Here is a 20946-nt window from a genome sequence, read left to right as displayed (position 1 = left end):
ACAGGCAGCCTCCAGCTAAAAGCTAAGCCTAGTTTTTAGGCACAAACCCTTTCTTCCTCTGTTAACACATCCAGAAAACATCACAGGAAGGGATAAGGTTGCACCTAGAAGAGGAATTAAGTTGGAAATGTGGGGTCTGCACCAGCCCTGCTCTCCTCCCTCCTTGCTTGTGGCTCAAACTCTCACTTGGGGATGAGGGAGAAAAGGGAAAGGCAGGCAGTATTTCAGGAATGCCAATGTCCCTGTTTTCTCCACTATCAGTTTTCCCTGTATTTACTCTCCTGCCCAGAGTGATGTCTGTGAGTCACAGCAGATTCAGCACTACCTGGACCTGGTTTTAACAAGGATAACCAGTGGCTGCATTTCCAGTTCTTCAGAGCAGCAGCCGTGGTGTTCAAAGCCCAGCCCAGTATGGCTCTGGCTGTTCTGCAGCACAGAATTTGGGCTCCTCACTGCCCTCCGGCAGCGTGGTAATTGACAGCAGGGTATTTCTTGGTAAAGATCTTGTCTCAGGGGCAAAATCTCTTCCATGTCTGTCACCAGTGCTGAGCAGCTCAGACATTGTTTTCCGGAGACTGCAGGAGCCTGAAACAACATGGGTGTCTGGAGCATCCCAATGCATTTCTATTTTTGGGCTGTGATAAATCTGCAACCCATAACAGCTTTAAAAAAGGCCCATGCCGATCAGCTGTTTGGGAACTGGTTTGGTATTCAACCATCACACACAACACCCAACAGCCTCACATCTTCCTGCAAACCAGAAGGTTCCTTTTCATCACTCAAAATTGCACAAAGCTTCCAGGTTCCCTTTGGAAAGTTTCGGGCACAAGCTGGAGCACTGACATCAGCAGTGCACTGAGATGGGAAGCGGGCTGGGGGAAGGCGGCCCAAAAGTCCTTGTCATTCGATATAAGGCACAAAGAGAGGGCTGGAGTGTTGTGTCTCGAGTACAACTCAATCCAAACCTCTTTTACAAACGCGACCCACGCACTTAAAACGCAGCAGAGAAGCGCTGGGCAACGGCTTCTTCCCGTTTTTAGAGTTAGGATGACACCCGGTGTTCTGGACAAGATACTGCAACGTCCCGCGAGTCATTGCCCTGGCATGCATTGGGGTGACCGCTCTCTCAGGCCAGACGTGTGCCTGGGAGCTGAATCTGGGGACAGTGTAAGAAATAGAGATGTGCACTTAGGTTTCGGAGGCACTCTTGATCATCCCAAGTCAAAAGAAGGTCTACAGCAGCACTTGTAGCATGCTTCAAGTTCCTGCAAACCTCATGGTGCACATACACGCTTCCTAAGTTCAGGAGCCAGGGAATCTCAGGTCTCACTTATTTTTAAGTAGCATATTTCATTGCAAGGGGAAACAGCGACATAATTCAAACCCAAGAAATCTCTCTACAGTGGCTGCTCTACCCACGCCATGTAGGGTCAGCACCCACCACCCAGAAACAGAAGAAGGAAAAAAGTGGAAAAACATGCTCATCATAGCAGCATTCTCATTTATTCACTTGAAGTGCATTTTCCCCATGAAAAAAAGAGGAAAAACAGTCAAGAAAGCATATTTTACACCGATAAAAGAGATAAAAATGCCCCATCCCAGGCAGTGTTCAAGGCCAGGTTGGATGGGGCTTGGAGCAACCTGGTCTAGTGGAAGGTATCACTGCCTGTGGCAAAGGGTTGGAGCTGAATGACCTCTGAGGTCCCTTCCAACCCAAACCAGTCTGTGAGTCCATGAAAATAAAATATTGTGACTCCTAAACGAATTCAAATGGAAGAGGGGATGGCATCAGAAGACAGTACAGGGGAGGTGAACAAAGATCTGTTTGACTGTGGTGATTCCCCCTGGTTCACAAAGTGTTTTACAACCATAGTACCTTAAAGTTTCTAACTGAAATTTAGGGCAACACCAGCCTTTCCATATCATCAGAGCATAAACACTGATCATCTGGGGACTATGGTTTGACATTTAAGTCCTAAAGTTCTTATTATGAAACTGAGGCAATTCTGGATGAAACGGAGCCTGCTGTGAAGCAAACAAAATCACTTACCACCATTTTTCATCTAAAAATCATAGAGGTATTTCATGCATGGTTATACTCCATTTTAAAACAGCCTGTTGTGTATATTTTGAACAGGGTCAACAGTTTACAATTTTACATAAATAATTTCACATCCTCTCCTGGAGGATTCTTCCATTGGAACACCCTATAAGGCGTTTTAATTGGGATTAAAGATAATGAAATATGATTTTGGCTTTCTGAATGCCTGAGCAGACGCATCTCATCCCCTTGAAGGGAGTTTCAGTAATTTTCCAAGAACACTGCCTGCTCAGCAGCAATTCTTTACAGTCTTTTGTTTTTCTGTACAATAAAAGCTCACAAAAGTCAAAACACCACAAAATGTTCACATTTGATTTGATGCAGCAGAGGAAGACCTAATAGTTACAGTTTGTAAATGTAGCAGCTTTGATCTCCTGGATTCTTCAGTGCCATTTTTAAGGGCAGTGGGGGGCGAAGATCAATTCCCAGTCAGCCAAGAGCTCTTCTTTGCTAGAAGGAGATGCAGACTCTTGGGTCTTGGCTTGTCAAATTCTCAGCCAGGCCCCTGGGCACTGGATTGTCCCACAGCCTACAACAGCAAACATGTTACTGCAGGACTAAGCATGGTGAGCAAGGAGGTGGCATGTTGAAGACAGTGGAAGAGGCAGCTTTGGGATTTCATCAAAGCGGGCCTGACAGTGAGACAGGATTGAGGTAAGGTCATAATGCAGTGACACAGGATTGGGGTATGGCCATATCCCACCATCGCAGCAGCAATGCAGCAGCTGCCTGCCCACTGAAATGGACTCATCTAGCTTGGGAGAGAGACTTAAGGTTTTAAAAAGTCCTCAGGCCACTAGGGTATCAGAAAGCAGAGGAAGAACTGAGTCACACAGAAGCAACCTGATTGATGTGAGCCATCCTTCTTCATCTACCTCGCCTGGTGGAGTCTACCCCAAAGCTGCCCATAGTGGGCCTCCACCCTGTGAAGCAGAGTGCCCTGAGGAGTCAAATGGACTGCATGCTGTGCTGTGCCCATCAAGATGAGCAAGCACACAGGGGCCCCAAGCTCCAGCTGGGACCAGAAACATTCCTCTGCTCTTGGACTGCTCTCGCTATTGGGGAAGACAGAGACAGTTCTGGGGCAGAGACAGTTCAGGCAGGAGCAGACACTTGGCTATGGGACCTGTGTAACCAGAAAGTTCTCAGAGGCACTCTCAGGAGAAGGGCTTTTCAAATGAGTGAAGGACAAGTGGGGTCTCTTCTACAGAAGGTTTCTAGTGGAGTTTGACACACTTGGAGACGCAATGACAAGGAGTGGGAAAAATCAGGCAGCCAAGTATCTGTGAGATACAGATCCCAGAACAGAGTGTGACAGAGCAGGAATATATCTCAGAAGTGAAACCGGATGTAATGAGAGAAAGAAAATGGAAAAAAAGCAACAACTTCCTGATAGGGAGGTTACACAACTGGGTCTTCACTTTTGGCCATTTCAAGCCAATGAGCTTTCCAATCCCTTTTCCCCAACTTTCCTTAGAAGTGGAGCTGGTCTAGAAAACAGTCAGCTTACTTGGCTTGTGTCTGCATTCACTGCAACACCCTATTCCATGCCAGCTAACTCAGGGCAGTAGGCTGGCATGGGTCACAACTGTTCCAAGACTGTCCCAACTTCCCCTTGCTGAGCCAATACCCAGCCACAGAGCTCCATGAGAACTCCTCACCCTATGAACTGAATTTCCGGGTATTTGACAAGTTCCTCTGCCAGTTTTGTGGCCCACAAACACCAATGTGATTTTTCTCCAGACTATTTTAAAAACAAAAGACAGTTTTAAAATCCAAAACCAAATAAAGAGCGGAAAACATCTGAATAAACCCTGACTGCTTCTGCTGTTCCAGAAGAGCTACACTTATGCATAAGTGCAGCAATGCCGTACAACTTACATCAGCCTCACCTGTAATACCATGGCCCTATTTATGCACGAGGTGTTTCTGCACTAGTCCCTGTTACCCCCGGCTAGCAACAGGGCTTGTAAGCAGAAGTCTTGCCGTTGAAGTACTCTAAGAGATCTTACTGCAACCTTCGTGCCAGAAAGTGCTGCTAGCAACTTCTCTTGCTTTAGCCACAACCTTCCTGCTTGTACTTGCAAAACAGCCAGGCTCTACTATACGGTTTCCTTGTTCAAGACAAACAAAACTCAGCTCCCCAGCTTCTGACCCACAGACTACTGTTTTTATACAGCTGAGGGATGTAAGACATGTACCACGTGTTCCAAAGGGAGGAAAGCTCCACTAACAGTTCTTGAGCAGAAGATGAAAATCTCTCCCATTAACAGGGCTGGGCTGTGATGCCACCAGGCCAGCACACAGCATGGATCCCCACTGCTGGCTGCACTGCTGTTCCAGCACAGGAGCTGCATCCCAGCTTCCTGTGAACTCCAGCAGTCCAATACCCACAATCTGGCTGCTCCATCCTGGGGATGGATCGCTTGATTTTCTGCAGGCTTTCACAAAGGAAGGCTCTCTGAACACAGTACCCATGTAGACCATCCCAGACACTGAAGAGAAGTAGAAACTTGAAGGAGGCAGCTCACCTGAGGTTATTAGGTGACACGAGTCATGTTTTACAAATACCAGTTTGTCTTCCCCAACTCTAACAGAAGGCCTTCACAGACTAGCTTCTGCTCAGACACCTATGCTGCAGATGCCTTAAAGAAAACAAAGGCTACTTCAATGCCTATGTATCACCCAAGCAAGGCTGGCCCTCAGTGTATGAAGCAGGCTAAGCAAGAAGCAGGCAAGAAGCCTATCTGTCTGTTTTTCCCAATGTACACTGTCCTTTTGGAAGTCCTGTGACTGAAGGTTCAAAACCAAAAAAACAAGTCTTCCTGGTGTTGCTCTCTAGGCTGCACTCACTCTAACAGCTTCAGCTTTTCCATCCCTGTGAAAGCACTGGCCAACTCTCGGGCTTCTTCAATCTCCAAGGCCATTCCACAACAGTCTAAGACACAAGAAATCCCAACTGTGAGTCAGTAGTAAAACTCAAGGGAACAGCAGCAGTGTAACCCTCACAGATTAGGTGTTTACAAGAGCTTATCACCCTCCTATCATGGCAGGTAAACATTCCTTGGCTCTCCAAGCTTCATTTTGAGGAGTTTCTTCAGTTTCATCACATATTTCCATGTACAGTAAGACATCAGGGAGTGTCACCACAGAGCCTGAGGACTGTGGTTATCTCCAGGTCCTGCAGGCCCAGGGAATGAGATGAAAAAGATGGAAATGACTGCTGAGCACAGACCTCTACTCCAGGGCAACACCAGTAAGTTGCTAGTTATACCAGGACATTTGTAGCAGTGAATTATGTCAATTAGTAATTGACTAGTAAGTTTATCACTAAAAACTATTTAGTGGCAGGTATCAGTAAGTATTTAGAAGGATCAGAAGTGTACTGCAGTTGAAAACAGATGCAGACATTAAAACAAGAGTGACCTGTGTGTTGCAGGGTCTCCCCCCACCCATCCCTACACTCCCATTATCTCCTCCATGGAAGGGCATTGTCAGAAGACGTGAGAAAGTGATTTTGAAACATCATCAGTGATTCCACAGAGCTTCAAGCTGAAGGAGTGGGGAGAGAAAAACAGCACAATGTGATGATGTCAGAACCAGGGGGGAATACAACCAAAGACAGCCATTCTCTGCCCCGGTACTCAATCTTTCAGAGGTGTTCAAAGCATGGCAGCCCCTTGGATAGGGCATAGATACTTCCTTCCCCAAGATCATTTTCTGATAAACTGTTAAGATTAATGGAAAAACTTTGAGAGGCCACAAAAAAAGCATGTACAGTCAGAGAAAAGCCACCACAAAATATAACTATTTGAATTAGAAAGTCGGTAACTAATACCCAGGTTAAATGAAGACTCAAGAGAGCAGGGGCAAGCCAGACTGGTACATGGCAATGCAAGGCCAATTCCATGCTTGGTAAAATGGGAATTACACGCTTGCTATCACACATAATGTGTGTGTCTACAAAATAAGTCAATTCAGCCGTGAACTGCTTGCAGACAGTAACGTGGAGTTATACCTACTAGCTATGACAGAGAGACCTGCGGCACACCATGTGTTGCATGTGAAACTGGAAATAAGAAGTTAAGGATGCTGGGGAGGGACTCTTCATTAGGGACTGTAGTGACAAGACAAGATGAGGATGATCAGGGGACTGGAGCACCTCCCATATGAAGACAGCCTGAGAAAGTTGGGACTGTTCAGCCTGGAGAAGAGAAGGCTGCATGGAGACCTCATAGCAGTCTTCCAGTATCTGAAGGGGGGCTATAGGGATGCTGGGGATGGACTCTTCATTAGGGACTGTAGTGACAGGACAAGGGGTAATGGGTTAAAACTTAAACAGGGGAAGTTTAGATTGGGTATAAGGAAGAAGTTCTTTCCTGTTAGGGTGCTGAGGCACTGGAATGGGTTGCCCAGGGAAGTTGTGAATGCTCCATCCCTGACGGTGTTCAAGGCCAGGTTGGACAGAGCCTTGGGTGAGATGGTTTAGTGTGAGGTGTCCCTGCCCATGGCAGGGGTGTTGGAACTTGATGATCTTAAGGTCATTTCCAACCCTGACTATTCTATGATTCTGTGATTCTATACTGGAGTTACAACTGTTGTGACTTGAGAGGAGATGACAGTAAGTGAAAATGCAAAGAAGACATGCTCTCGAAAGACACAGGGGGCAGCAGTAACTGCCTCACAGCCTTCACAAGGATGTGCTGCTCTGTTCTCATCTGCTAGCAGACACAAACTATGGCAATACCTCCCCTATTCTAACATACTTCACATCTAAATTACCACCACCCTAATTCAACTTTTTATTTAACAATAAACACATTAACAAAGAACAGTGACATCACAGATGCAGCAGGAAGAGGTAATTCACATCACCTCCATTCTCCAGTTTTGTATTTAGAAGTTTTATCTCTCCCTAGGTCACTACATACAGTAATTCAAAGGCATGTGGCATGTGGCCACAGAAAGCCAGCACAGGCAGACAAGGTTTAACATCTGAAGCGATCCAAGCTGCCCTGTAAGTAGAGCACTGCAGTGACCTTCAGTGTCTCCTCTCATCCTACGTGAAGTGTCTAGGAGGGGTGGTGAGACTGTCACCCTGAGCATGGACAAGCCCATGTGACAGCCTCAGGCCTGTGAGCTGGAATAATTCTCACTCACAGAGTTGATACGATCCATCCATTTCACATCATCCCAAGTGGCAGGTATCTGCCATGTCCTACCTGATCTCTTCCAGCAGCCCACATGCCACCAGGGCTCTGGCCAGCTCCATGCCTCCCGCTGGCCCAATGTTATTGTTCTGCAAGCTAACAAACGAAACATAAGCATTGGAGGATTATTTTAGAATAAAGCTGTAATAAAAGCTCATACTTAATTTGCCAAGAAGATAATTGCTAGTTCTTTTGAACCAGCTGGTAACAACCTGGAATCGCTGTGGATTAATCTTAAATAAGGGGCCTGGAAAATAGGGAGGCAGCAGTGGGGGCCAGCAATGTGGCCAGCCAGTTGTTGTCCATAACCCTTAGCCCTAAGGACATGGAAGTTCATGGGTTTGGCCATGCTCACAAGGCAGGAGCACAGTCAGCCAGTCATTGCAAAAGCCATAGCTGCATATTACCACCAGGAGTCTGTCCCCAGCTCTGTACATGTGGGATCAACTTGGGATGAGTGGGGAGCAGCCCAAAGAACAAAAAGCAGATGGGAATTCTCATGTCTGAAGATTTTTTAACATCTTTCCAGTGAAGACAAGAACCTACCCAGAGGACTAAAGTCTCTCAACACTGGGATTTCTTTTCTAAGTTATCTTTTGATCACACCTTAGACACATGCTGCAAGACACACCACTAGGCCAACTAAGCCCACTAAGCTCTTCTAGCTCCCAAATTTCTTGCTTTGCTATTGTAAACCAATATGAGAAAGTCTTGCATGTTAGAGCCTTGGAAAGACTCCATAAAATCTTTAAAAATATAATACAGGATTCAGGGTTAAAAATAAGTCAGAGGTGCCTGCACAAAACAGTGAGAACCACAAAAGGTACCCCTATTTATGTTTACAGTACATCAGAACAAAAGGACAGCCCGAGGCATCAGAAGCTACAATGACCCATCAGAAGAGTTATTTTACCGTATGTACAATACCTGGTTCATATGTAAAGGTAACACTGTAAGAGATTACACAAGAATAGTTGATGTGACTTGAGGCTTCAGAGTAATTGTAGAGGGTTTCACAATCCTCACACACTGAAAATAATGTCTAAACAAGAGACCAGTGCATCACTGCAGTCTATGCCTTTTCCAACGCCTTCTTTCAACCATCTCATATATCCCCAGGATAACCAACATTCCTGGGGCAGAGGTCAACACTTCCTGCAGCACCTTCAGGCTGTCATGTGAGGCAGACAGCAGGCAAGTTTCACTGCTGTCCTGCTTCCAAAACCATTTTGAGATAGCCTGAAAGAAGCAAAAATTAAACGTCACTGACAGAGAACTACAGAGCTTCATTCTCACATGTGTGTGTCACCCACAGGCATCTGTGATCCCCATTCCTCACCCACATATGCATGGGACTATGCTGAAAGGAGCTAATGTCCATGATTCGAAGGACAATGAGGGCGGGGGGAAAGAACAACTAGATTTTGTAATCCTGCAGCAGAAGTTAAACAGGGAAGTAAAATGGTCTTGCACTCCTCAGGAGCACAAGGATTTCCCTTTGAGTTGTCCTGAGCTAGAATTCAACTGAAATTGCAGTTTTGAATATGTGCCTTAGTCCAGTACAATGTAATTGGAAGGTGTGGTGAAGAGCTCCACCATTTTAACTGTAACTTTTCTTCATTTTCCTTTTTAATTTGGTTTATTTAATATGGGAGGGCACACATGTTCTATAGACTGGTCTAGAATGGAATGACTGATAAAACGTCTGGCTGAGGAAAGCCTCTGCCTGTCACCTTCCCTCCATTCCTGCAGCTATATGAATTAATGCTGATTTATCAGGCACCATAAGCAATGTTCAGTCCATATGCCTGTCCCACTGCCCATTAAGACACAGATTCAGCTCTTCCTCAGTCAGGTACAGTTCTTGGGAATCTCAGAGTGAATAACCAATCCCAAACCTTCCACACCCAGCACCACACATACTTATCCTATGTTGCTATGAGTTTTTACCCTGTTTTCCTAAGAACCATAGGTAAAACTGATTTGGGCTTTACTGGAGTCATATCAGATTTGGTTTCTATGTTCTGATTTTTGCCCAGCTTCCTGACGGGATACTGGAAATTACACACTTACAGTAACTCCTCCCTACGGTTGCAATAGGCAAGAGCTTCTATCAGCTTCACCCCTCCTGCAGAACTAGGAATGTTCCCTGAAAGGCTAAAATAAGCATAAAAGACTCTCAGTGACTGAACAAGAACCAGAATGTACCAACTTAAAACTATTTCACTATTTCCTGGGCATGACAGGAGACTTGGGTCAATCATGGACTAAATAGTGGTATGTCCAAAGACTTAGGTTTCTGGAAAAGAGCCTGGGATTTATAGTGTGTCTTTGCCTAGTGGTCAGTCACTCCTGTCCCTGCAGGTACTGAGGGAAGGAGCTGTTTTCCCTCTCCCAGACAGAACTGTGAATTTCCTTTTCTTGTTCAAGTCATTGCCAGTTTTTTAATTGCTAAAGATTATAACGAATAGCCCAGAGCTGAGCCTTAACAAGCAGCCTGGATACTCTAATTTCCACTCCCATGGAGGAGTGAAAATTTGAACCATAGAATCATAGAATAGTCAGGGTTGGAAAGGACCTTAAGATCATCAAGTTCCAACCCCCCTGCCGTGGGCAGGGACACCTTGCTCTAAACCATATCACCCAAGGCCTCGTCCAACCTGGCCTTGAACACCACCAGGGATGGAATATTCACAACCTCCCTGGGGAACCCATTCCAGTGCCTCATCACCCTACCAGGAAATAATTTCCTCCTTATATCCAATCTAAACTTCCCCTGTTTAGGTTTTAACCCATTACCCCTTGTCCTATCACTACAGTCCCTAATGAAGAGTCCATCCCCAGCATCCCTATAGGCCCCCTTCAGATACTGGAAGGCTGCTATGAGGTCTCCACGCAGCCTTCTCTTCTCCAGGCTGAACAGCCCCAACTTTCTCAGCCTGTCTCCATATGGGAGGTGCTCCAGCCCCCTGATCATTCTCGTGGCCTCCTCTGGACTTGCTCCAACAGTTCCATGTCCTTTTTATGTTGAGGACACCAGAACTGCACACAATACTCCAAGTGAGGTCTCCTTCGACCTGCTGGTCACACTCCTTTTGATGCAGCCCAGGATACGGTTGGCTTTCTGGGCTGCAAGCACACACTGCTGGCTCATGTTCATTTTCTCATCGACCAGGACCCCCAAGTCCTTCTCCACAGGGCTGCTCTGAATCTCTTCTCCACCCAGCCTGTAGCTGTGTCTGGGAATCCATGTCTCTGAGAGTGAACCTTGCTTCGAGACTGTCTTCTCACTTCGATAAACTCCCAATTTCACCTCTACTTCTACTAGTAAAAGTAAGCAGTGTAGGAACATAGGGGCCACCACACCAGGAACCCACAGAGCCTGAGGAAACTGCTGTGTGAATATGAGACTTGTACAGTTCCCCACAAGCTTGCAGATTTACTTTCCAGGACACAACAGAGCCAGAGATCTCTGTGCAAACAGCTAGTGAAGGCTGGCAAATGCTCACCATGTCTCTGTGGGTGATTGCTCCAGGACGTGGTCATAACTGTCACTCTCAGAGAGCCTCTGCAATGCCAGACAAAGTTGTTGCGTATTCTAGCTGTACATGGGGAGGGCACGAGAGGGAACACTTTCCACTGAAGATGCTCCAAGGGCTCGACCAGCTCTTCTCTGGGCATACGCTGAGAGAGCTGGGCTTGTTCAACCTGGAGAAGAGAAGGCTGCGGGAGGCCTTGGAGCAGCTCCAGTCCTTAAAGGGGCTACAAGAAACCTGGAGAGGGCTTTGGACAAGGGCCTGTAGGGACAGGACAAGGGGGAATGGCTTTAACCTGACAGAGGGGACACTGAGATGAGCTCTTAGGCAGAAGTTCTTCCCTGTGAGGGTGCTGAGGCCCTGGCACAGGGTGCCCAGAGAAGCTGTGGCTGCCCCATCCCTGGCAGTGTTCAAGGCCAGGTTGGACACAGGGGCTTGGAGCAACCTGGTCTAGTGGAAGGTGTCCCTGTCCATAGCAGGGGTTGGAACTGGGTAAGCTTTAAGGTCCCTTCCAATCCAAACCAGTCTGGGATTCTGTGATTTTGTGTAAGGTCTTCAATTATGCTGAAAGCCTGGAAAGTGGAACATTGTATAAATGAAGCCAGCACAAGGTTTCCCACACAGGCTCCCCCACTATCTATGGCCATAAGCAAAACTACTGCAAACAAAACAGAGAGACTCACTTGATTCTCTTCAAGTTTTGCATTTCCAACAGGACAGCAGCTAGAGTTATCAGGCCTGGATCTCCAATCTTGTTGTGGCTTAAACTTTAAAGAGAAGAAAGGTTGTGTTATAAAAGGAAATTCTAACAACCAGGCAGAGTATAAGATGTTATTTAACATGTCCCATCTGCTGGATGACAACTCTGACCTTGGCAGCAGAATCAAAAGAGCTGCTTGTCGCAACTATTTCATCAAAGACTAATAGCTGTTAATGAGGCATTAAAAAATTGCAAAGAACAATCAAAATCACCAGATCTGTTACAGGGTGTGAAATTACTTCAGCCAGAATACAAAGACAGGGAACAGAGGGTTATTATTTTCCAAACTACTGCAGTGGAGAATGGACAGCACCTGGCTAGAGCAGGAGGAGAAACAAAACAAGCTTGGGGCTGGCTCTAGATTCACATCTTTTCAGAGCACAAGAATGTTGGATCTGGTGCTCTCTCAGGAGAGAGTCTTTGGCAGTGTTCTGCATCCCAGGAAACCCAGAGAAGATTTAAATCCAGAGTATGCTTAAACTATTTTCTACAGGACTGCACCAGAGTGGGGTTAGACTAAATTCTCCTCTTCTGAATGTCAAGCTCTGATTTCCTGTGGCACAAGGTACCTCATACATGAGTGTTTTGCAACCTCCTTCCTTTTGTTACAACATTGTGTATAAGCACGTCTGGGTCTCTCCAAATGCTGGCACTAGTGGTCACCTCTCTGCTGATGAAGGACCACAAGAACAGAGAAACTTACTTGATTTTCTCCATGTAGTGCATATTTGTCAAGACTTCTGTGAGTATGCAGCACCCATCATTACGAATACTGTTATGGTTCAACCTGGAAAGAACATTCATAGGAAAATGGACATTAAGCTCCTGCAATTCAGTATCACAAGTGTCGTGGTTTAAAACCAGTCAGGCAGCTCGTTCACTCACTCTCCCCCTTCTTGCCCTCTCCCTACTCCCAGAGGGACAGAAAGGAGAATCAAGAACGCAACTCCCATGGGTTGAGTTAAGAACAGTTTAGTAACTAAGGTATAACACAAATCACTACTGCTACTACCAATAATAGTAATGATAAAGGAAATAACAAGGGAAGAGAATGAGAATACAAGACCTCATCACCAGGCGACCGATAATTCGCCCCCCCAGCCCAACCAAGCACCAACCGATACCTCCTCCAACCCTGCAGTCCACCCTTTCGCGTAGCTCTCAGTTACATCCTGGGCATGACGTACTATGGTATGGAATACCTCTTTGGTCAGTTTGGGTCATGTGTTCTGTCTCTGCTTCCTCCCGGCTTCCCCTCCTCCCTGGAAGAGCATGAGGCTCACAAAGTCCTTGGTCAGACTAAACCATCAGCGTTATCAACTCTGTTCCCAGGCCAAAAGTCAAAACACAGCGCTGCACCAGCTACTAGGAAGGAGAAAAATGACTGCTGCTGCTGAACCCAGGACAACAAGCCAGACTAGAGACAAGCTGCAGTCACATACTTACACAAGCCTATTCAAAGATGGTGTTACACGAAGCCCCAGCACAAGCTTAGGAACAGCAGCACTGCCGAGTTTAATGTGGCCCAAGCCAAAAGATGAAGTAACACAGGAACAACTAACTACCCACGGGCAGTCATGCAAGCACTCAGAGCAGAGGAGAGCAGGACAAGAGTTGAGGAGAAGTGGGACTCTTTTCTAGTTTCTGTGAATAGTTTTCAGTTTTGTTCTCTAATGCAATTATACTGGGCATGTTTGTATTCTGATGAAATACCACGAGAATCCCAAACCTCTGAAGCAAGAACGCAGCCCCTCATGGAGCAAGGTGCTGCTGTGACCACAAGACGGCAAAGCTATAGAGACACCACCATGCACGGTCCCGTGACACTTTATAACAGAAGGATGCTTTCCGTGCAGGTGCCTGGAAAAGCTTCTTTTGTATGCAGGCTACCAGACCATCCTCCAGGAACGAAATGCTGTCTCTGGGATTGCTGTACAGGAAACACAGCAATCTTGTCCCTAGCTGGGACAAGATCATGCAAAAACCACTACCAATCACTACATAATTTCTTCACCAGACATTCCATGCCACTGACTTCTGATCTCCGTCTTGCTCGCTCATCATTCTTGCAAATAGAAAGGAATTGTTGCTTCTTCCCTATCTGAAGTCCCCCAGCCACTAGGAAAATGACATCTGTATAGGGTGCAGGCAGAAGAGAGGGTGCAGTTCAACTTAAGCTTCTAAAAAGACCTGGCAGGCACTGGACAGCCTGGAAACAACACTCACTTGAGCTCTTTAATGGCCTGGCAGTTCTGCAAGCCCAAGATCAAGTAATCCATTCCAGCTGGCATAATACTGCCAGATGTCAGCCTGCAAAACAGCAAGGATCAAATACAGAGGTCAGGTCCCAGCACACTGAGAAAGAATTTACTCCACTGACAGGCCAGCTGCCCTAACACAAACCCCAGCCAGCACAGACATCAGGAAGCAGTACATTTGGAGAGATTTCCACACCTCCTCTGTACAGGACTACAAGGACTAAGTAGTTAAGACATGTTCACATGATGTACATGTACCAAACAGCATAGTCTCTGCCTCAGCCAAACAACCCCAGCATTTGCCCCTCAGTTTAAGAAGGACAGGGACCTGCTGGAGAGAGTCCAGCGCAGGGCAACTAAGATGATTAAGGGAGTGGAGCATCTCCCTTCTGAGGAAAGACTGAGGGAGCTGGGTCTCTATAGTTTGGAGGAGAGGAGATTGAGGGGTGACCTTATTAGTGTATATAAATATATAAAGGGGGAGTGTCACGAGGATGGAGCCAGGCTCTTCTCAGTGGCAAACAATGAAAGGACAAGGGGCAATGGGTACAAATTGGAGCACAAGAGGTTCCACTTAAACCTGAGAAGAAACTTCTTCTCAGTGAGGGTGACAGAACACTGGAACAGGCTGCCCAGGGAGGTTGTGGAATCTCCTTGTTTGGAGACATTCAAAACCCGCCTGGACACGTTCCTGTGTAACCTTATCTAGGTGTTCCTGCTCCGGCAGGGGGATTGGACTAGATGATCTTTTGAGGTCCCTTCCAATCTCTAACATACTGTGATACTGTGATACTGTGATTTCACTGGGCAGAGATGCCCTTTACGAGCCTGCCTCTTTGTTACAGGCAGTTGAAGAGGGCTGTGAAATGGACTGAGTGGCTGCATGAACACCTCAGAGCAGCTTCCAATATCTGAAGGGGGCCTACAAAGGATGCCAGGCAGGAACTCTTCATCAGGGACTGTAGTGACAGGACAAAGGGCAATGGGTTCAAACTGAAACAGGGGAAGTTCAGGTTAGATATAGGGAAGAAGCTCTTCCCTGTGAGGGTGATGAGGCCCTGGCACAGGGTGCCCAGAGAAGCTGTGGCTGCCCCATCCCTGGCAGTGTTCAAGGCCAGATTGGACTCAAGGCTTGGAGCAACCTGCTCTAGTGGAAGGTGTCCCTGCCCATGGCAGGGGCTGGAACTGGATGAGCCTTAAGGTCCCTTCCAACCCAAACCATTCTGTAATTCATACCAGAAAAAGCTCTTCCACACAGCAGGGTGATATAAACTTGTTTGCAATGCAAAGAAGAGCTGCGGTCTCAGTCTCAAATTGCTTTCACTTCAAAAAAGAGGAGAGGAAAAAACCTCAAGAGACCCTATAACCACCTTTGGTGTGAACTGCAGAGATCTGCCGAGTTTGCAACTTAGACATGGCCCAGGAGAGATCACAGAGCTGATGGCCATATTCCTGACAAAAAGTGTTTCCGAGAGGATGAGTTTGGGTTGAGCAAATGATAAAGATGTGGAAGAGAACCCAGCATGGACATGCCCAACTTCTTCAGCTCTGGAAGAGGTAGCAAAGAGACCCCTGCCCATGACCAGAGGGGGCACTGCGCAGGCAGAAAGGACCTTCTAGCTCACTGTAATACGAAGCGGGGGCAGGACATGAATATGTATAGGCATATGGTGCAACCTTATAAATGTAGAGGGAAACAACACTGAGGCACGGATGACTTTGAGGAATTGTCCCCGTGTGTCTCAGCGCTGAATAAAAGCATACCTACTTTACAACTTTAACGAGTTGTGGAGTCAATCCGAGCATCAATTTGGCGAGCCAGCCAGGAGGCCTCTGTTCAGCTGCAGGATCGGCTGAGGGGCACACATCCTGGGCGCCCCAGGCAGCTTGCCTGGAGGAGCTCCGCTTCTCGTCCGCTCACTGCAGGGACAGACAACAACCTGTGCCGGCTGCGGAGAAACGGTATGCTTGGGATTTAGGTAATTTAGGGGGCCTGTAAGGCGTACGCGTGGCCGGGGCTGCTGGTAAGGCGCGCAGAGACGTCTGGCGCACAGCGTAGTTCCCCTTGGCAGGTAGGGCTTGCAAGCAGGGAGCTCGCCGACCGATAGAGCGGCCGCTAGCGACCCTGAGGGTGCATCGGGTGAGTCTGGGTTTTTGCTGCATCCCAAGTTTTGGGAACCAGGATGGACCGTGTTCTCCGCGAGGAGAGCGGCCGGAGACGGACGAAGCGTCTTTGTTTTGTGTTGTGTCTAAGTGCTTTGTGTGCGTATATGTCTGTCGTTGGTGTTAAAGATTACAGTGCTTAAGCGATGAGGGAGGAGTAGACAAAAGTAAACTGTTGCTACTGGGGGGGGGGGGTGTGTGTTAAGAAGAGTTCCCTCTGCGCCCCAGGGGCTGTATAACAGAAATATAACCTCTAATGTCTGTAGTCCTACTCTTGAGACCTGGACTTTACACGCAGTACCAGAGGCTTGTAGCCTCACATATGGGTGCATAATAACTTTTGAACAGTGGAACCTGCCATGGATACTAGGACAGTGTAAATTTTGATGGAACCGAAACTATGATCCAACAACAGGGGAGCTGATCTGAAGAACCCAGAGATACTATTTTACTGAACCCCCTGAGAATATCATAACACTCGTGTGTAGGTGCTCTCATATTTTTTAAGTGCATTTGCAGAGCACGGGGAAGGAGAAGCTGTAGAGATTTGTAAAAGATTGTTTGAAATGGGAGCCGGTCAAAACAAGGGAATTCTGAAGAAAAGCCCATTGAGTTACATTTTGGCACATTGGAAAGAACTGGGAGGGTCTTCTGGGGGCTCGGTAAACAAGAAAACATTGATAAAATATTGTAACCAATGGTGGCCTTTATATACTTTGGAAGATCAGGAGAAATGGCCTAAAAATGGAACTCTGAATTATAATGCATTGTTACAATGAATGTTGGTTTTGAGGTGGCCACGAAAATGGGATTAAGTACTATATACAGATATGTTTCTCACTTGAAGAAACCACCCGGAGTGGCAGGCAGAATGTGAAATTAATATAGCTCTGCCAGATCCCTAATTTTGGCTTTGGAAAAGGACAAGGAAAAACTGAAAGCTAAGCTAGAGAGATGTTGTTCGGCCTGTGATATTGGGGGAATGATGTTTAGAAGTTATAAATAGGAAAATTATATAACACACATACTTCCGAGAGGAGCACCTTCTATATCTGTCCTATCAGGTATTGATAAGGAGGAGGAGATTGCTGTCACCTGCAACAAGCAGTGCATTCACATTAACCAGAAGTGCTGCTGCAGCGGCAGGCATCTGAAACCTCTGCAGAGCAGGGCGAGCAACTGTGAGGAAAAAAAAAGGGGGGGAAACCAAGTGGGAAGGAGGGGAGCTCAAGCAGCTCCTGTGTTTGAGCACGGGATGGGTGCTGGGGCAGGCAAACAAGTGGGAACAGACATGTTGACAGACGGTTGTTGAATAGATGTGGACAGAAGTGCTTTGAAACTGATGGAGGAGGAATGTCGGGCAAAGGTGGGGGAAGTGGGTTCTTCTCCTATGGGACCGGATCGGTGTGTGTGTGCTGTGGGTGTTTTAAACGTTGGAAGTGAGACTGCCCTACGGGGGAGGGAGTGCCATGGGGTGGCTCTGGTAGCTTAATTGGACCTGGGGAATCTACCCTAGCAGATCCACTGGTTACATTAGAACTATCGACTAGAGGAAATAAAGTGGAATTTTAGTGGATACAGGAGCAACTTATTCGGTGTTAAATCAGAGGGAAAAGAATTTGTTACAGATGTGGGAGCTACTGGCCACCAAGGAAAAAAAAACAGGGAAAAAACCCCGGAAAAAAAAAAAAAAGTGCAAAATGACACAACCCTTAAAGTACAAATTGGGATAACAAATAGGAATGCATAAAATTTTTATGCATGCTAAATTCTCCGAAATCTTCATTAGGGCAAGAAGCAACATTTAAAGAAGGCAAAATGGAATTAAGAGTTAAAAATCAATTAATTGCAGTTTTGAGTCTATCTTTAATTCAACAGAAAAAGCAAACAGGAGGACCTCCCTGAAATAGAAGAAATCCTAAATCCAGGTATATCTGGGAGTATGGGAATCTGAAGTTTCAGGTAAGGCGAAAAATGCTTTGCCTGTTAAAGTAGAAATAAAAAGGGGGACCTGCCCAATTAGAATAAAACAATATCCCCTAAAATTGCAGGAAAGGGAATTAAAAAAAAACAAACCAACATTTATTTTAATTGTATGTGAATTGGAATATAATACTCTTATCTTGCCAGTAAAGAAATAAAGTTGCAGATTGGTTCAAGATCTCAGGAATCAACAAATTCATAGAGGATATTTATCCAGTAATAGCTAATCCATTTTCTTTATTGACTAAATTGAATCAGAAATGATTTGCCGTCTTGGATTTAAGGACTCTTTCTTTTGCTTACCGTTGGCCAAAGAAAACCAGAATTTATTTGCTTTTGAATGGGAAAATCCTGACACAGTAAGGAAAACCCAATTAACTTGGACAGTATTATCTGAAGGGTTTTAAAACAGTCCAATGATTTTTCAAAACTAGAACTAGAATCATGGAACACCCACTCGGATGGGGACTCTGTTACAATATGTGGATGACCTATCAATTGCTACTGAAACAAAGGAAGAATGTGTTCAGTGAATGGTGGGGTTATTGAATTTTCTGGGACTGAATAGTTATTGGGTAACCAGACAAAAACCCAACTAATCCAAACTCGAGTTTCCTACCTAGGATATGAAATAACAGGAGGACAAAGAGAACTTGGAACTGCTAGAAGAGAAGCCATTTGTCAACAACCATCAAGGAGCTCCAGATGTTCCTGGGAGTGACTGGATGATGCAGACTTTGGATGCATGATTATGGTGTTCCGGTAAGACCCCTAGATGAACTGTTAAAAGAAACCCCTCTCTTTGGAATAGGCTGATTCATCAGAGGAGGGCTTTAGAAATTTAAAAGCAGAGCTAATGAGAGCTGCAGCTCTGACTTCTGGATATGACTAAATCCTTTTGGCTATATTCCTGTGAAGAACAGGGAACAGCTTTGGTGGTCCTTACTCAGAAACTAGGACCGTATAAGAGGGCAGTGGTGTATTTTTCAAAACAGCTGAATGAAGCAAGCAAAGAATGGCCTGGATGCCTAAGGGCTGTGACAGCAGTTGTCATGAATATTGAAGAGGCTCGCAAATTCACCTTGGGACAAAGGATTACTGTACTAGTGTCCCATGTGGTACCAGCAGTCCTGGAACAGAAAGAAGCCCACTGTCATGTTTTTTAAAATACCAAGCCACCCTTGTGCAACATCATGATACAGAAATTGTGGTCAGTGTTGTCAATCCAGCATCCTTTTGCAGAACAACCAACAGAACTATTCACACCCGACTGAACTGTATATTCAAGCCAACCAGATTTGAAAGAAACCTCTGGAACATGCCCTGCAATTGGCTAAAGTTTGTCTTTATCCTTTTGTAGGATAAATCTTTGAACTGATTCTAAATATGCATTTGGTGTGGTCCATGCACAGCGTGCCATCTGGAAAGAATGAGGACATTTGAGCACACAGGAGAAACAGATTAAACATGCTACAGAAATTCTATGACTACTGAAAGCTGTTCAGCTACCTGAGGAAATAGCTATTATGTATTGTTGAGGGCATCAACAAGGTGAATCCGATCAGGAAACTGGAAATAATTTGGCCAACTTTGAAGCCAAATGAGCAGCTGAACAATCTAAACTCATTCCCTTAATCCCTGATGGCAAACTAACAATTGAGAAATCTAAATCTAGATATTCAAAGGAGGATAGAAAATTGATTGGAGCTCTCAAAGGAGAGGAAAACAAACAAGATTAGGTTCAGATACCTGATGGGCGAATTATAATCCCCTATAAACAACTCTGGAAGCTAGTTCAGGAAGAACATAATAAAACTCATCGAGGTAGCAACTCTTTGTATAAAAATACTTAGATGAACAAATTGAAGGAAGGAATCTATATAACATAGTTCAATTAGTGACAATGTCAGCTCTGTCTCAAGAATAACCCTAAAATTGAAAGTAGAAATCAAATTGGTACAACTGGGGAGGAAGTTATCCGGGACAGCACTGACAGATCATTTTTTCTGAATTATTGAGACCAATATCTGTTGGTGTTAACAAGTAATTTTTCAGGGTGGCCAGAAGCATTCCCTTATAGAATAAATAATGCAAGACAAGTAATTGGAACATTGTTAAACGGTGTAATATCTTGTTTTGGAGTACTGGAGGCAATTTCTTCTGACTGAGGCTCACCCTTTAGTACAAAATAGTTACAAGAAATTAGCAAAAATTAGAAATAGATTGGCAGCTGTATGTTCCATACAGGCCTCAGGCCAGTGGGCAAGTAGAAAAGATAATCAAACAACAGATTAGTAAAATATGTCAAGATATTGATACCAAGCCGTACCACTGGCTCTACTGAGAATTTGAACGAAACCTTGGTCCAAAGAAGAGGCTATCCCATGTAAAATTTTATATGGAAGACAACATCAGTCCCAATTTAAATGAGAAAGTCTTCTGGAAGTGGGAGAAGGCTATCTCCTAGAGTTTCTGATCAATCTGGGAAAGCAATTAGAAGAAATAAGAGAATACTGAGGACAAGAGCGAGAGGTTTGGATTATCCGACTCACCCTTTTAGAGCCAGAGACTGGGTTTATGTTAAGAATTTTTCAGGAGATCCTCTACAGGAGAAATGGAGCAGACCGTACCAGATAATATTGACCACCTTTACAGCAGTGAAGATAAAGGAACAACCTGCTTGGATACATTATTCAAGAATAAAGAAAGCACCAGAATCAGAGAAGACATAGAGGATCGAACCTTCAGGACCATTGTGTATGAAATTATATCAGTCGTAATTTGGATTTATGTGATAAGTGACATACCACCTTGGGACTAATACTTATACCTGAAATTAATGCAGAATGTTACTAAAGTTGTTAATTGCAGTGACTGTTGGGTGTGTGCACAGTTGCCTGTATCAGGAGAATATCAGGGCCTTCCATTAATTGGC

At 45.4% G+C, this 20946-nt stretch overlaps 1 protein-coding gene across 1 annotated transcript in view; it reads right to left on the bottom strand.

Annotated features, from left to right (window-relative positions):
* Window positions 1-1621: 1621 nt before the first annotated feature.
* The window catches only part of NLRC5 (NLR family CARD domain containing 5), a 50762-nt gene continuing 31437 nt past the window's right edge, over window positions 1622-20946 (bottom strand). The window contains 14 exon segments of the mRNA XM_061369118.1: window positions 1622-2630; window positions 3763-3814; window positions 3817-3845; window positions 4955-5013; window positions 5015-5039; window positions 5564-5653; window positions 5746-5829; window positions 7324-7407; window positions 8464-8550; window positions 9385-9468; window positions 11531-11614; window positions 12311-12394; window positions 13054-13239; window positions 13834-13917. Of these exon segments, the coding sequence (XP_061225102.1) occupies window positions 2552-2630; window positions 3763-3814; window positions 3817-3845; window positions 4955-5013; window positions 5015-5039; window positions 5564-5653; window positions 5746-5829; window positions 7324-7407; window positions 8464-8550; window positions 9385-9468; window positions 11531-11614; window positions 12311-12394; window positions 13054-13239; window positions 13834-13917 (1111 nt within the window). The 3' untranslated portion in view covers window positions 1622-2551.

Source organism: Neopsephotus bourkii, unplaced genomic scaffold (assembly GCF_033783945.1).
Source record: "Neopsephotus bourkii isolate Nb327-2 ecotype Australia unplaced genomic scaffold, CSIRO-AGI_Nbou_v1 NB_1474, whole genome shotgun sequence".
NCBI classification, from domain to species: Eukaryota; Metazoa; Chordata; class Aves; order Psittaciformes; family Psittacidae; genus Neopsephotus; species Neopsephotus bourkii.
The sequence above is the reverse complement of the archived record's forward strand: the minus strand, read 5'-3'. Positions and strand labels throughout refer to the sequence as shown.